At 40.9% G+C, this 15,023-nt stretch overlaps 1 protein-coding gene across 1 annotated transcript; it reads right to left on the bottom strand.

Annotated features, from left to right (window-relative positions):
• Positions 1-11,977: 11,977 nt before the first annotated feature.
• On the bottom strand, positions 11,978-12,925 carry LOC148022324 (pentatricopeptide repeat-containing protein At3g29230-like). Its single transcript, XM_087696838.1, has one exon. It carries the CDS (start codon positions 12,923-12,925, stop codon positions 11,978-11,980), a length of 948 nt encoding a protein of 315 aa, XP_087552964.1.
• Between the last annotated feature and the right edge of the window lie 2,098 nt (positions 12,926-15,023).

The following is a 15,023-nucleotide window of genomic DNA, read 5'->3' as shown; positions in this document are numbered from 1 at the left end:
GTGCTCTGGTGTTGGCCTTTCAATGTCCACATGGATGTATGCACGTGTAATGGCTATCAGCTTCTTGTGATCAAGCTTCATTAGGCACTTCATCTCTGACTCATTGGTCATATGTGCCATCTCCTTAGCCAAATCTTTGAGAGGTTTCTCCTTAGGCCTAGGCTTTGGGTGCTTTGAAAGTATTGAAGGTGTCAAGGATGTTGCTTGCAACACCTCTTCCATAGGTGAATTTCTAAGGATAGGTTTTGCAAGGGGCATCGTCCATGCCCAAAGGCTGTGACTGTTGTGATTCCTGATTGGAAGTAGTAATGGCTAGTTTAGTGGATTGGCCACTATTAGTAGACTATGATGTCAAGTCCTTAAGTAGATCAAAAGTGGCTGTGTCTTTTTTTGCCCTTTGCGCATTCACTTGTGCAGATCGAACATCAGTTGAGCTAGACATGATGGATTGAAGAGGCCTATCCTTAGGTTGAGAGCTAAGGGTGGTGTCATGTCCCACTTCTTGGACATTTGGAAGCTTAAATGGAGATAGATATTGGGATTGAGCAATTGCACTTGACGGCTACTATTTTTCTTCCTGTGTTTGTTTAAATAAAGAGAGTGTAGGAGATTTGGGACTCCTACATGGACTTGGCGCTAGTGGCTAGAAGATTTTCTCATGATTGTTAGATGATTCTGCCATTTTCTTTGTTGAGCAATTAGTCTTATCATGGGCAACATTGCGCTTGTGGTGCTCATTATCCTCATGGGAAGTCAAAGGCTCCTTGGGCACTAATGGCTTTTGTGCACACTTTATAGTTACGTCTAATATCCGCTTGTTAAACACGCTAGGTTGAGGGTCTACCCTTCGAATAGTCCTATTTGGTTTCTTGATTTCAATCATGAGGGGATCAGTCACTCAAATGTTTTTGAATCGAGACTTGGTTTTTCATTTATATTTCCTCATGTGCTTCTTCTCTCTTGATACGTCCTGGCCTTCAGTTGTGACAGAGATGGTTTAGCAGGGGGTTTTGGTACCCAAATCCATTAGTTACTTGTGTAATACCCTTGAGCATGTAGCAACGCTTTGGATATCCATCACGGCATTGTGCTAGCTCTCCCCCGATGCCTTCCTCTATAAGGGTTCGGCTTCTTTTGTGGTCTTCTATGATATTTGTAAGTCCAAATCCTATCCTTAGCATTGTCTCTTGACCTTCTTATTTCAAGTATGGCCTTGCTCACTGGTTTTATTTGTTCAATATGTGCTTGTGTCAACACTTTCAAAAGTCCTTGCTCTCACCACTAGGCATTTCTGGCATGTGAGAATGTTCATTGTCTTTCCCTCGAGGTTTGATGAGTTCACCCTTACTAAAGGTTGTGATTATCCTTACACCAAGTACTATCAAGTATATCATGTACTACATAGTTGACCTCACACTTCATTGCCCTTTTGAAGGGTCTTCCTAGGAGGGTTTCCTTTCCATGATGAGCACTATTTGGCGGAACATGGAATAGGCTAGGAAAGCTTCTAGTTTCAATAGTTACAAGGATTTCGCACTTCCCTATAAGTGCTTGTGGGTGTCCCCCGTTGAGCTCTGGTTGGCCTAGTAGGGTCCATGCTTTATAGGTCAAGATATTAAAATCAAACCCTTCATCGATGAGAACATCGACACTATGATCTCTTTTTGTAGTGAGTTTGACCCTAAGGTAAGCAAGCATTACTATGTCTTCATCTTACTGGTCTTGGCTTATAAATTCAAGCCTTCTCATACATGCCCTTGAGTCCCCAAGTGCACCACAAGATGTGGATTCTCCACTGATGTCTTCAGTCGTTTGTGCAGTGCTGGTCAAGGTGCATATATCATCAGATTATCCTGTCTAGCCATCCTTGCAATTGTAGCTTGATATTATTGTATTATGCCTTGACTAGATGTAGTCCAAATGCAATACATACATGTTTTTGCTGTGTGGCCTTGTTTGCCTTGTTGGCTAGATTGGCCCATTGCAATTCTAGGGTCTGTGTTTTTCTTTGTTGAGTATGGGCTTTTAGTTGTTGTTTTGTGAGTCAGAATCTATGCTTGTGCAGAGCCATTACTACACTAGGATCTAATTTGGAGGACCTATCACAGTGCACTTTTTCTCTCCAACCTACTTAGGGGAGATGTAGAGAGGGCCTCTATGGGAGTCGGGGGGGGGGGGAGGGGCAGTCCCCCCTGGTCCGCAAGGCTATTATGCTGTCAAGTGTTTTTTTGAAAACTGAAAAGCCCTAGTCTAATTGTAGTTAGGTTTGATTTTTACCAGCTAGTTATTTGCGTGACAGTTTGTTTTGTTGTTTCGTAATTCGATTTCTTGTGTTTGTCTAGCTTAGGATTTGTTTTTGTCATTTTGTTTGATTTGTTGAGTGTGAAACTTGATAGCCTTGGTTGAGCTTGGTATGTTTTTGGAAAGGATGAAGATTTTTTTTGCCAATAGCTACTAAACATTGAGGAGCTAGGTATGTATTCTTGTCAAGACCCTTGCACATCACAAGGGATAATGGGTTCACGAGTACTTCACGTTGCACTTGTTGATGCACTGCACTCGGGGGTCGTCTCCTATTCTTATCAAATACTTCCATGCCATGGGTTGGGATTATGCACGCTTTGCACCATCATTGAGCACTAGCACGGCATGAGGTCCGCTGCAGCTATATGCCCTAAATCTTAGATGCACGCGCACATGAGAAAGTGTAACGTGTCCACTAATATTATCCAGGACACTCTTAGCAGTCCATCGGAAAGGATATCTAGAAAACTCCTCCCGGCACTCCCATGGAATGTTACAGGTTTTGCAATCTAGGTCTTCCCGCATCTGCCACGTAGCGGAAGTATCCTGGCCGTTCCCCACTTAGGATCGATTGGAATTAGGGTTTTCCTGATTGATCATTAGCTAACAGCAACTAGCGTCAGACCTGAGAGAACTACTTTACGCAGAAACGCTAGGTCCAAAGCGGATTCACACTGCACTTGGTTCAAGGAGAATGGGAAACGAGAGGGATACAAGGCTCAACCTCTCTGCCATAAGGCATAGTCACATTCCGTTCCCCTAAAACAGTGTAAATCGAGTAAGACGTAACTCTAGGTCATCGTTCTCGTTATTTGTTTTGATGATGATGATCATTCCGCTGTTCTTCAAGATTTTTGAGAAAAGTTCCCGGCTAACCGGGACCACCCAACCGTAGGACGGACCCATGGCCCATCCTCCACACTTTCCTTGGTTTGTTTTAGTTATGTAATTATCTAACACATTAATTTGACATATAACAATTAGCTTCTTTAATTAATCCCTTTAAGCACTGGTTCCTTCACGGAATCGTATCACGTGACATAGAAAAACAATATCAAGCAAGTTCTTTTAACATTTCATCATTATCTTTGAAATACAAGGAGTTCCGCCAGTAGGCTTGTCCATAATCCGCCCGGAGGCTATCCAGTGATCGTCAGGGATCACTATTCCAAGCTTCCGCCCGTAAACTAGTATGCAGCCCTCAAGATCCAATCCCGAGTCATGTTAGCCTCTTGTGCAGGACCCGGAAGGCGAGGGATTTACGGCCAGAGCCCCCCTGGCACCCAAGCGTCCTCCTGCTCCAAGTAGAACTCAACGGAGAGACCTCTCGTGGCGGGTTCGGTCCACGTTCCCGGCGCGGTCAACAACCACCTTGGTTAGGGTTAGGCAGGTAGTCGGGGGTAATTGAAACTGCCTCTTCCTTCAGGCCTTTAACCTGAAGTATAGGTACTCATTTAATTTGTAATTCATAATTCAAACAAAGCCCTAAAATCTCTAGCAAGCACAAACATTTCCATTAAACAACCCAGTTGTTTGGCAAACTGCTAAGGAAGTGTTCTTTCCTTTTTGAGTGTATCAGCACTCGTTCCCAAGGTGTCTTGTAAATTGGCAAGATCTTTTACATTCCGGTGTAGGGCATACCCAACTTGGTTAACCCTAAAGTGCCTTAGATATGCTAGTTTCCGGTTTACAACTTTCCTTATTTAGAAGGATATCCAAAAATACGTCTTTTTGCAAGATAACTTGCGTAGGGAACTGCCATCCTTGATGAGGGTTTTTACCCTTTCTCATTGTGAATCAATCACAAGACTAAATGATTTCATACTTGTTGCGCAAGTCCTGCGATGGAATAATCTGTTTAGATTCTTTAAGCTGACGTATGTCACGCCTAGGGTTTTTTCTTTTAAGAACCTTAGGGACAAACCCTAGTTTCTGATCTTTACGAATTTATTGTCCCTACAGTAAGGAAAGTAGTCAAGTGTTTAGGGTATGAATGTTTCTATGTTTAGATTGGTTTAGTTATCTTTCGGAAGGTAATATTAATCATCTTGTCACGGTTTTGCTATCCTTGTGACAATTTACTTTCCAGTCAACACAGCTTAATTTTAACTTCCGTTTTCCTTACAGATGAACTCATGCCAAATAACAACATTTGCCTTGCTAAGATGTGCAATTAGCAAAGATAACTTCCTAGTAATTTGAGCATCGAAAGAAACCTTTCATGAATTTAATCATTTACAACGATTCGTTGAGAAGGGAATAAGACTAATGGTGCAAGATATAATTTCTACACCTTAGGATTTAACTAAAATATACTACTATAGTAAATGGATAATCTTGCTCGTAATTTATAATGCTTGATGCAAATTGAAGAAAGCTAAGTTCTATACATTGTCATTTATAAGCTAAACTCCTTCGTTACAAATAACTTGAACAAATATATCCTATCCTTAACAATTTTTCTTTGCATGATCAACTTAAAACCAAATTAAAACCAAGAAGAAAAACCTGGCTTTGAGGTGAGATATCCACATGGATACCAGGAGATGACCCTCCCGTAGCTACACCTTGGACTTTCTTCGGCAGCATCGTAGTTCGAATGTGAGATAGCCTTTTCCTCTTTCTTCTGGAATTCCACCATCTCTTTGGATCAAAAAAAAGTTTATGGGTGAGTGTGGTGTTGCAACCACGGAACCCTTGGAGGGTTTTGACTTAGTGTAGAAGGAATAGAAAGCACTTATTCTCCTTCCTTCCCTTTCTTTTATCTTCTTCCCACTCTTCCTCCTTCACTCCTTCTTTTCACTCCCTCTACTTTCCCTCCCTATCTTTTATCTCACGGCTACTTTTCCCTTATGGGATATCATCCGAGGCCATGATGATGATTTGGATTTTTAGGTTCAGGGGGGGAAAAATAATAAGGGGGATACGGGGGATTAAGAGGAAAGCTTAGGGAGTTGTGGGAAAAAAAATGAAAAGAGTTATGAGGGGGGGTTGAAGAGGGTGAAAAGGGGCTTAAGGGCCCCTTGGAAGCTTCCTCTCCCAAGAAGCTTCCACGCCACGTGGAAGCAGAAGACCATCAACAACTCGGGCAGCAAATTGATAGCTGGGGGGAAACGCGAACTGGAATGTTAGGGCCCGATGGCGTGCGTCAATCCTCCTTCCACAAAGGCGACAACAACCTTCTTCACGATTTATGACCCTCCCTTAGTCGTCACGGCAGTCCACTCCCTCCACCTCCCATCTCTCCTCACGGCAAAGGCCTTCACTCCCACACGCATTCAACAGCATCTCCTGCCGGCCCCCCTTCAGCCTTGCTGCCCCTGGTTTAAATAGGGGAGGGGAGGGGGATCTTCCCTCCCTGCGTGTCATCACGCATGTTCTCCTCCCTCATCCCGAGCTCCACCAAGGAGCTTAATGGCTCCTTCTATTTCCCTCCCCCTCCAGCTCGTCAGTCGGGTGGAGGGACAGGGGGGGAAATTAAAAAATAAAAATTTTCATTTATTCAATTCGTTTTTTTACGCGGAATATTACAAAAAGCGCCTGTCATTGAGTATGCACAATTCTTATACAATATTTGGGATGTTCATCACAAATCTAGGAACCTTTGGTTGAGAGTATAAGGAGGTTGGGTGAGCTAGAGGGTCGTAAAGGATGCTACCAATTGTGAGATGGGTTATTTATATTTGGTCAATATCTTGAGGACCATCATTTTCTAGAGTGATTGTGAGATTTTGGATGGGTGGACCAGAGTATATCATATCTTTTTTATGAGAGTTTAGAGGTGAGGATAAGGATTTAAATAATCAAGGAACTATGTTTGCATTTTGCATGAGGCACAATCACATATAGATAGACTAGGCACAATTTCTTCAATGCATACATTATTTTAGTGTGTAGCATTGATTGATTGGTTGCATATATGGATCCAACATTGCATATTTTTTTCATGAATGATTGGGCATGGAGTTCATTTCAAAAAACCATATACCTACTAGGGCACATTGCATAAAAAACAAGTTCATATCTAAAGAATATTTATTTTGAAGACTCAAGGATCAAAGAAAAAGGTCGTACGTTTTACATTGTCAGTGAGTATTTCTTGAAGAAAAAGAGAACATGTGTGTTGAAAGTGTGTGCAATTACAAGAACAATAGGCCAAGGAAGGAAATAAGTCATCCAAGATAAAAGATGGAGAAAAATGATACAATTTATGAATATCAGTATTTTTATCCATTTTTTAGGGATTTTCGTAATTCTCCCCGCGCTAGCTTGTTGACCAGATGCGTTCTGATCATTTTGAGTATCAAAACAACTATATTCGGAGTTCAAATGATGAAGTTATGATCCAAATAAGTTGCAGACAAGCATAGAGAAAAAAAAACGAAAATAATGAAAAGCAGTAGAAAAGCAAAAGCCAAAAGCTGAAAGCAAAAATCTTAATGTGTGTGAGTGTGGATAGAAAACTATATAAGGATATGAGAATAGAGAGTTAAGGGCCTTCCCCCTTGATTTCAATTGTATTTTGTGAGAGAGGAGAGTGGTGGGTCGCATGCTAGAGTGAGCTCTTGTCATGCCAATTTGGAAGTTGGAGCTTTTGGGTGTCAAAGCGTCGAGCATCGGCTCAAGGTTGTTAAGGTACGAGAATATATTTCTCTTGGTTTATTTTTGAATTATTGGTATTTCCATTGTGTGGTTGTGTGATGCTCTACCCACATACAGGTTTTAAATTTTTTGTGAGCTGTAAGAGGCATTGTTTTTAGTCTTGTTTTGTGGTGTTTTATCAAATATCTGAATTTTTCAAATTGAGTTGTGCATTCGACAAAGTCAATTACCCCAACCGGCACTCCTTAACATCTCGTTATCGGGTTGTGAGTGAGGCTTGCTCTCGATCACCTCTCGCATAACATCTCTTTTTTGGTGGCCCCACTGAGGAGTGCCGAAATTGACATTGTTGTTGTTTTGAATGTGAGTTTGTTTTGATTTCTTGTGATTGTTGAAAATGGCTAATGAATTTCTTGAGTTCCATGGTAATCATATTGAAGATCCCGAAAGATTTTAAGAAAAAATAGAGCTGTGTTGTTTGATAGATAGAGTGACTAATCTTGAGGATAAACTCTAGATTTTTAGATATCAATTGCAGGGAGAAGCACGAAATCGATTGCTTGACTTTGAGAGAAGCTTGAAATTTAGGAGACAAAATTTGGACTATGAGACCATTAAAAATGTTTTTTTATCTAGGTTTAAAAGAAGAGAAAGTCAAAGTGAGATTTGGGCAAAAATAGAAACTTGTGTTCAAAAAGATGATCAGTGTGTTGAGGACTTTGCTAGGGAGTTTGAAAGATTGTGGAATCAAAGGAGTTTAACATTGTTAGAAGGTGAGATAGCCCCAGTTATGTTGAAGATAATGTATTTTGTAAATGGGTTAAAATTAGAAGATTGGAGAGTGAAATTAGAGGTAAAAAACCTTAAGACTTTTGGGGAAGCGGTGAAGATAGCTCAATATCAAAAGAGAAAGACCAAAAGAAAAAAAGAGTTAGGGTTTGATGAACCAAGGGAAAAGTTGGGTTCAAGGCAAGTTGAGAGAAAAGTTTTTAAGGAGCAGAGACTTAGTTATGTCTATCCTGAGAGAGGTACACTATATTCTCTATTTAGGAGAGATGAGTTGACTTGTGAGAAATCAATTGAAGTATGTGAGAAGAAACTCCCTAGGGTGGCTGAGGAGAAAAATACTTGTTTAACTGATTGGAGTGAAGAGTCTAGGAGTGTGAGTTCATATCCATTGACCATGGATGCTTCTAGTCCAGTGATTAGAGATTTAACTAAGGAAGAGGGATCGACTGATGATACTTTGGAGCTTGAGGACTATAGAGATGAGCTAGAGATGGATCTGAGTTGTAAAGAAGAAAATGAGAGACCATATTGTTTTAAGGACCAAGAGTTTTCATATTCTTTGGGAGAGGATGTGAGTCAAGAAAGTTTTGATATTTCTGATGAGGAAAGGTGTGATGAAAGTTTTTATAGTCATGGCAGTGTTGAAGAGAGTAAAGACAATTTAGAGAGTGAGCTTGTTTGCTTTGGTGATAGTATAGATGGATCTGATTGCTTGAAAGATGAAGAGAGAATAGAGGATGATTTTTTAAGTTTTTTAGAAGACCATGAGGGGGAGGGCTTAGAAACTGTAAGTTTTCAAGATGAAGTTATGATAATTGTTTGGTTGATTTTGGCAACAATGTCAAAGAGAAAACTTCATCTGATAGTGTTTTAGTTTCTTTGAGTTCTCCTGAAGGTTTTGATGTTGTTTGTAATGATTCTGATTGGGGTTTTAATGATCCTAAGTGTGACATTGATGAGGATGTGAGAGAGAATTTGAGTAAGGCTTTAAAAAGGATTGAGAATTTAAGGGAAGAGCGGTTTAAAATCAAGAAAATAGAGTTGGAAGAGGTTTGTGAGGAGGTAGTTGGGGATTTGGTAGTTGAGGAGTCTTTGGTTGAGGTTATTAACCCGAAGTTGTTGCATTGTGAAGATGTTGTCTGTGATGATGAAGATGTGAAAGTTTCTTTGGTTTCTTGTGAGGTTTCTTAGAAGGATACTATGGAAGGTGTTTACCACTCTTTGTCTGTGAAAGACTCGATGGAGTCTTGTATTGCTGATGAGTTGAGCAATGTGGCTAGGTGTCCTAAGTGACCCCATTTGTGGATGTTTTTGGTTCTTGTGGTGTTATGAGTTTGGAGTTGACTCCTTTTGATGTTGTGTTTGATTTGGATATTGAGTTGGGAGATCCTTACATAGTATCTTTAGGTGAAGTTGTAGATGAATCAGTGAATGAATTTGAGATTGGCAACAAAGAAAGGGTCAAAACTTTATTTAGAGACTCTAAAAATAACATGTTTTTTCCTAGGGTGGATGGGAAGGGTAGGTGGATTGTCATTGTGGGTGATGAGATGTTTTGCTTTGACAATGTGAGTTGTTTTGAGAAATTTGGATTTGAAAATTTTGAGGATTCCAAAGAGAAATTTGTTGATGATTTTTGTGTGCTAGTGCAGAAGTGGTTTGAGAATGGTGTGTCATGGATTTTTTTAATTTATGAATTTGAACAACTCAGAGATAGATCGTTGGATTTGATTTTTGATTGGCTAATAAATGTTGCATCATTTTATGACAGAAACTACTGCACATGAATGTTTGCAGATTAGGGGGAGGGCTAAATATGTCAAGTGTTTTTTGACCCTGAAAATATCAAGGTCATAGTCGCTATGAGTCCACCACGCACTCTGAAAGAGGTACATAGCTTTCTGTCATCGATAGGGTACTATCGGAGGTTTATAAATGCCTTTGCAAAAAGGACATTGCCATTAACGAATTTATTATCCTTTAGCTGTCTATTTGTTTGGAGCAACCCTTGTAAGGTAGCTTTCGAGGATGTGAAATAGGAGCTAGTAAAAGCATCAGTTTTAAAAGCACCTATATGAGGCGAAGTATTTTACATATTTTTAGCAGCCACCATGCATAGTATTAGCTGTTGTTTAGCCCAAATGTGGGAGGAAAAAAGGTATCATTCAATAGCTTTTGCTAGTCGGAAATTGGGCATTTCAAAAATTAACTACACCTACATGGAGAAGTTGTGCCTTGCGATGGTCTTTGCGACTATGAAATTCAGGCACTACATCCTTTATGAGAAGGTAGTATTCTATACGAAGGCAGAAGGGCTTAGATTGCTTATGAACAAGCTGCAACCGCCTGATTGTTTGGCAAAGTGGTTAATCACTTTGTAGGAGTTCGATTATAAGATTAAGAGTAAGCCACCGAGGTTGCAGGGTATCGTGGATTGCCTTGTGGATTTGGGGAGCCGAAAGTGATGGGAGGCATATTTCACGGTGGATTCCATGCCACGGTGGATTCCGTGAGGTTTTACGGTGGATTCCGTCAACTTTGATGACCGGGGCTCATACACAAAGTGGATTCTTTGTGCGAGAAGTTGATGGGGACGCTTGTCCTTTTCAGGTGTTTCATTAATTGAGTGTGTACATGGGTGATTCCATAGCAGGTAATTCCACAAAATGCATATTAAATTAATAAACATTTATGAGTTTAGAGTACGTTGTCGAAGGGTTTCGAAAGCAATGTCGCGACTTCAGAAGTCCTTGATAAGTTTCAAGATAGAATATCAGTTCTAAAATAAGAGATATTGGTGATAAAATATGGATCAATGGATCATCTTGTGTTAGATCTTTTCTATTCAAAGCTGTGCATAGTTGAGAAGTACAAGGTTTCTGAATCTGAAAATCACAGCAGCAGAGATGTATTTACAAACAATTTGCCAAAGATTTTGCAATTCATGGCCACACTCAGGAAAGCCTGAGCTTACAAGTTGTAAATGGACACCTTCCCATTCTCAGCAAGAATTAGATCTTTGTATACAAGGTTTCTGAAGGTTGGCTTATTGAAAAGTGCAGCTGTCAATATCATAAGTGTTTAGAACCAGCCAGGGTCTGGTCTAAACTCTATGTCACTATGTTACTTAATCTGAATTCACTGTTCATCCTGTATACATTCAGCATATCCAGGTAGATAAGTGATATTTGTGTAAGGAAAGGCTATCCAAGGGAGCTTGCAATACTTGTATTTGTCCGAAGTATATTCAGCACCGGAAGGAAAGGCAGGCTAATGTACCCTGTTCTGCAATTTTTCCTTTCAAACAGAATTCAGTTTCTGTTGGCATGCTTCAAGCTCATGCTCCAAAGTTGTTGACAGTCTTCTTTTGCTTGCTTTAATTGAAGTTGAAGATCTCTATTCATCTCTCCAAAACTCCACAAATGCTTTGAATCATGTAAGAGAACACCAAAGGATTCCAGTCTCACAGATAAAAGATGATATAATTATTGTTGACGCCATAGCGGCAGACTAGATCACTTCCTGGAGGAGCAGCCATGAACTTCCAGATGTATACTTGGGTGAACATGTATGCTTGTTATTAAGAAAACTTCCCACGAGGCTGCAACTATTGATATTGTTTGTCTTTTCTCTGAGCTAACTCACTGCCTCCTCTTTATCAATCTATTCCAAAGTTGCAACTAGTCGACGACTTTCTCCCACTCTTTGCTGTAACACATAACGATGCTGTGGCACTCTTCGTTGTAGTTGTCAATGCCCATGGACAGCACCTGGCCTCCCACCAACAGACGCTCTCCATGTAGTGAGGATCCATGGTCTTGTAATCATCCTTGAAATCGATCCAGCCAAGCGATTCCTCCCAATGCTCTTCTGTATGTTCCCAGATGGGCCTTCCTGTCCACTATCTTCCGCTTTTCTTCTGGGTATCGACCGTTCTCCTCAGTTGATCTCTTCCCCCCCAGAACTACAGCCTTCTTTTCTTACTTTTAGCATTTGATCCCCTCCTCTAGAATATCCACACTCTTTTTCTAGCATGGCGAAGGCTTTTCCCCTGTTTCCGTTTTCTACTTTTTCTTCCCCCTTCCGACTAATAAAGCGGCTGGCTTTTCTCCCCACCAAAAAAAAGTGACCTCGCCCAGATTCCTTGACGCTCGTTCACTGCTGTTGGCTGTTTTTTTTTTTTGAACGGAAAAATGCATTCAGAGGTTGCCACCAACAGGCAAGAATAATCGCTGATAAGCCAAATTTCACATGCCAAGAATGAAGATGGAAATCACGAAGCTCAGCTACAGTGAATAGCACACCTAGCAGCATCACTGACCCTTTCATCTCCATCTCTAGACGAATCTAGTATTTCAAGAGCCTCTTGGAACTTGGCCAGAGCTCCATCAGCTAAGGTCATTTTCCTTTCATGGCTTGGTATAGGTAGACTCTTCCTCAAAGGCAATGCATCTTGAGCATTGAGAGAGAACTGTGGTATCCGGTCCAGTCTAGAAGCATTGACAGAAACATCTAGTGACTGCAATAACACGGGTTTCTCCTTAAAGCCATGCTTTCTTGGTGGGGATGCTAATCTTTCAGCCATTGGGTGATGCATGTCAAAAACTGTTGTTGGAACTCTATCTGGTATTGCTGCTATTCGACTCTGCACCGATGCTTTTGTAGTTTGAGAGGGATTGTCCCGAATGGAATCCCGACCTTTAGGAGTTGTGTGGCTTGGGCTGCCAGCAGCTAGAAACAAATTAGTCATGCAGACATATGCTGCAGCACATTTATCATCCAACTGTAACACATGCTCAAAGGCCCATTTCACAAGCTCCACATTTACCCATTTTCGACAAGCACCCAACAGGGCCAAATCAGAGTCTGGAACATTCTGAATGACACTTATTGCCTTGTCAAAGTGACCTGCACGACTGAAAAGATCAACCAGGTAACTATGATGTTCTGAACTCGGAATGATACAGTAGACAGTGCGCATAACATCATAATATATTTGCCCCTCCTCCACTAGACTTGCATGACTGCAAGTAGTAAGCAAAATACTGAAGGTGACACCATCTCGATCAATACATTCTCCTCTCATTTTGTTAAATAAGTTGAAAACCCTTTCAGCCTTACCAAGCCGAGTATATCCTACCATGAATGCAGCCCAAGAGACAGTATCATGTAATGGAAGCCCATCAAACATTTCTTGCGCTTTGGCAAGTGCACCACACTTGGCATACATGTCCACCAATGCAGTGCCTAGCATAATATCATGATTCTCTAATAACCCCACCCTGTAGACCTCAGCGACGTCGAACAAGTTCCAAAACAGTGTGAACCTTTGGTGCCCTTCTCTTAATTTCCATTGCAATGATACCGAAAAGAAGTATTTGTACGGCTGAGCTAGTGGCATACCAAAAAGATCCACTTATTCCATATGTAAAAGTCTCATTCGCTGACTGTAATATAGTTGAAACCCATGTCCAATGGCTGACAACATCTGGACAGACACCCTCTAATTACATGTGATGATAAGAAGCAAGTGCCTTGACAAATGGTCCATGTTCAGCATAACCTTTTTGGTGGATTCCACATCTCGGATGCGTAACAGTATGACATCCACCCCCTCTAATCCCGTGCATCCTCCAGATTGGCCAACTACCCATGATCGTTATCATCAAGATCCACAAACAGATCAATCTCTTCATTATGCATTTCCGGTATATCAACAAGATTATCTGTCATATCATCTGTCTCTTCCATTGGAGTTTCTTCTCGTTGTTCTTCTCTTGCAAGTTCTTCCAATGCATAATCTTCATCATCTCTTTTCTTGAAAATATTGATTCTTTTTCCAGCGGCACTCTAAGCACTGTCCCATCCAATTCTGTCAGCTCATATGTTGCATTATCAAAGACATGTCTGACTATGTACGGCCCAAAACATCTTTTCACCAACTTTCGAAGTGCAGTATACTGATTTTCAAGGCTGCTATCAAAGACTAATACCCAGTCTCCCTCTTCTATTGCTCTAGGTCGCAAGCGATGCCTGCTGTCAAACTTGTCCTTATTTCTTAGTCTAGCAACCTTCAACCTGTCAATAGCTAGCTGAATATCCTCTGGTCTTCTCTCCAATTGTCGAATCGGAAGAGCTAAGAGCTCCTCTCTCATCATATCCTCATGCCAAGGTAAAACTGACCAAGTCAAAGCACAAGTCTCAATCGGCATAACCGGTTTCTGACCATACATCAACTCTGCGGGCATATATCCTGTGGTAACACTGTGAGTCATACGATCAGCCCACAAAGCAAATGGTAGAAGTCTCGGCCATTCTCCAATCCGTCCTCTGCATGCTTTGGCTAATGCTTTCACTATCGGCGGATGCCCTCTTTCACTCTTCCCATTTCCCCCTGGATTGTATGCTGTGGTTAGAGCCAACTTGATTCCTAGTTGAGAGAAAAACTCCCTAGCTTCATCTGCATCCAATTCACCGCAATCCGCAGTGATCTTACCCACACAACCATACCTATAGAAAATTTCTTCCAATAAGAACTTACACACTACACTAGTGGTCTTTGTTCTCAAAGATCTGCCTTCAACATGATTGGTAAGATCCTCTCTAGCCAAAACAATATACCTCATCTGCCATAGACCCATAGGCATAGTAACCAAATCAACTACCCACTTATAATGAATGCATAGCGGATAGGTCAGATGAAGCTCATCTCGATGACGCACTACCGAATACATCTGGCAGTCTCTTCAAGTCTCAACAAAATGAGAAACATCTCTATCCATGCCTTTCCACCAATATTTCTCCTTGATTTTCTCATAAGTAGCCCACACTCCTCTATGACCAGCTCAAGGACTCTCATGAAACTCCCTCATTGTAACGTGTCCACTAGGATCATCCAAATTAGCTCAACATTTTGGGAATGTGGTTAGGACTATTGGCTTGAAGGTTTCGACTTAGCGACATTTGGAAAACTTGGCCGAATCCTTAACCTAGTTAGTGTTCGGGGTGTCTATCGTACCATATGATTCCTTTGTGGCTAGGTGATTTGGATAATTCATTATGCTTGTCTCGCGACAAGGATGAATCCTTCCTAGAGACAATAAACTAGATCTAAAAGAGGAAAAATAGTTGCAACTAACATATTACATGTAAACATGTGCTTCATTGCTCCCACGCATCACATGGTTCACAATAACTCTATCTTTCCTTGGTATAGTAAAAATGCATGATAATTTGGATACTAACCTTCCTAGGACATACTAGGACTTACATCAAATAATCATGCTTACAACCTTGTTGTCTACACTTTAGAATATCATGCTTTGATA

Source organism: Lygodium microphyllum, chromosome 17, assembly GCF_053477565.2.
Source record: "Lygodium microphyllum isolate KBCC chromosome 17, Lygodium_microphyllum_v1.1.10, whole genome shotgun sequence".
Classification (NCBI taxonomy): Eukaryota; Viridiplantae; Streptophyta; class Polypodiopsida; order Schizaeales; family Lygodiaceae; genus Lygodium; species Lygodium microphyllum.
This window is presented reverse-complemented; position numbering and strand designations above follow the sequence as displayed.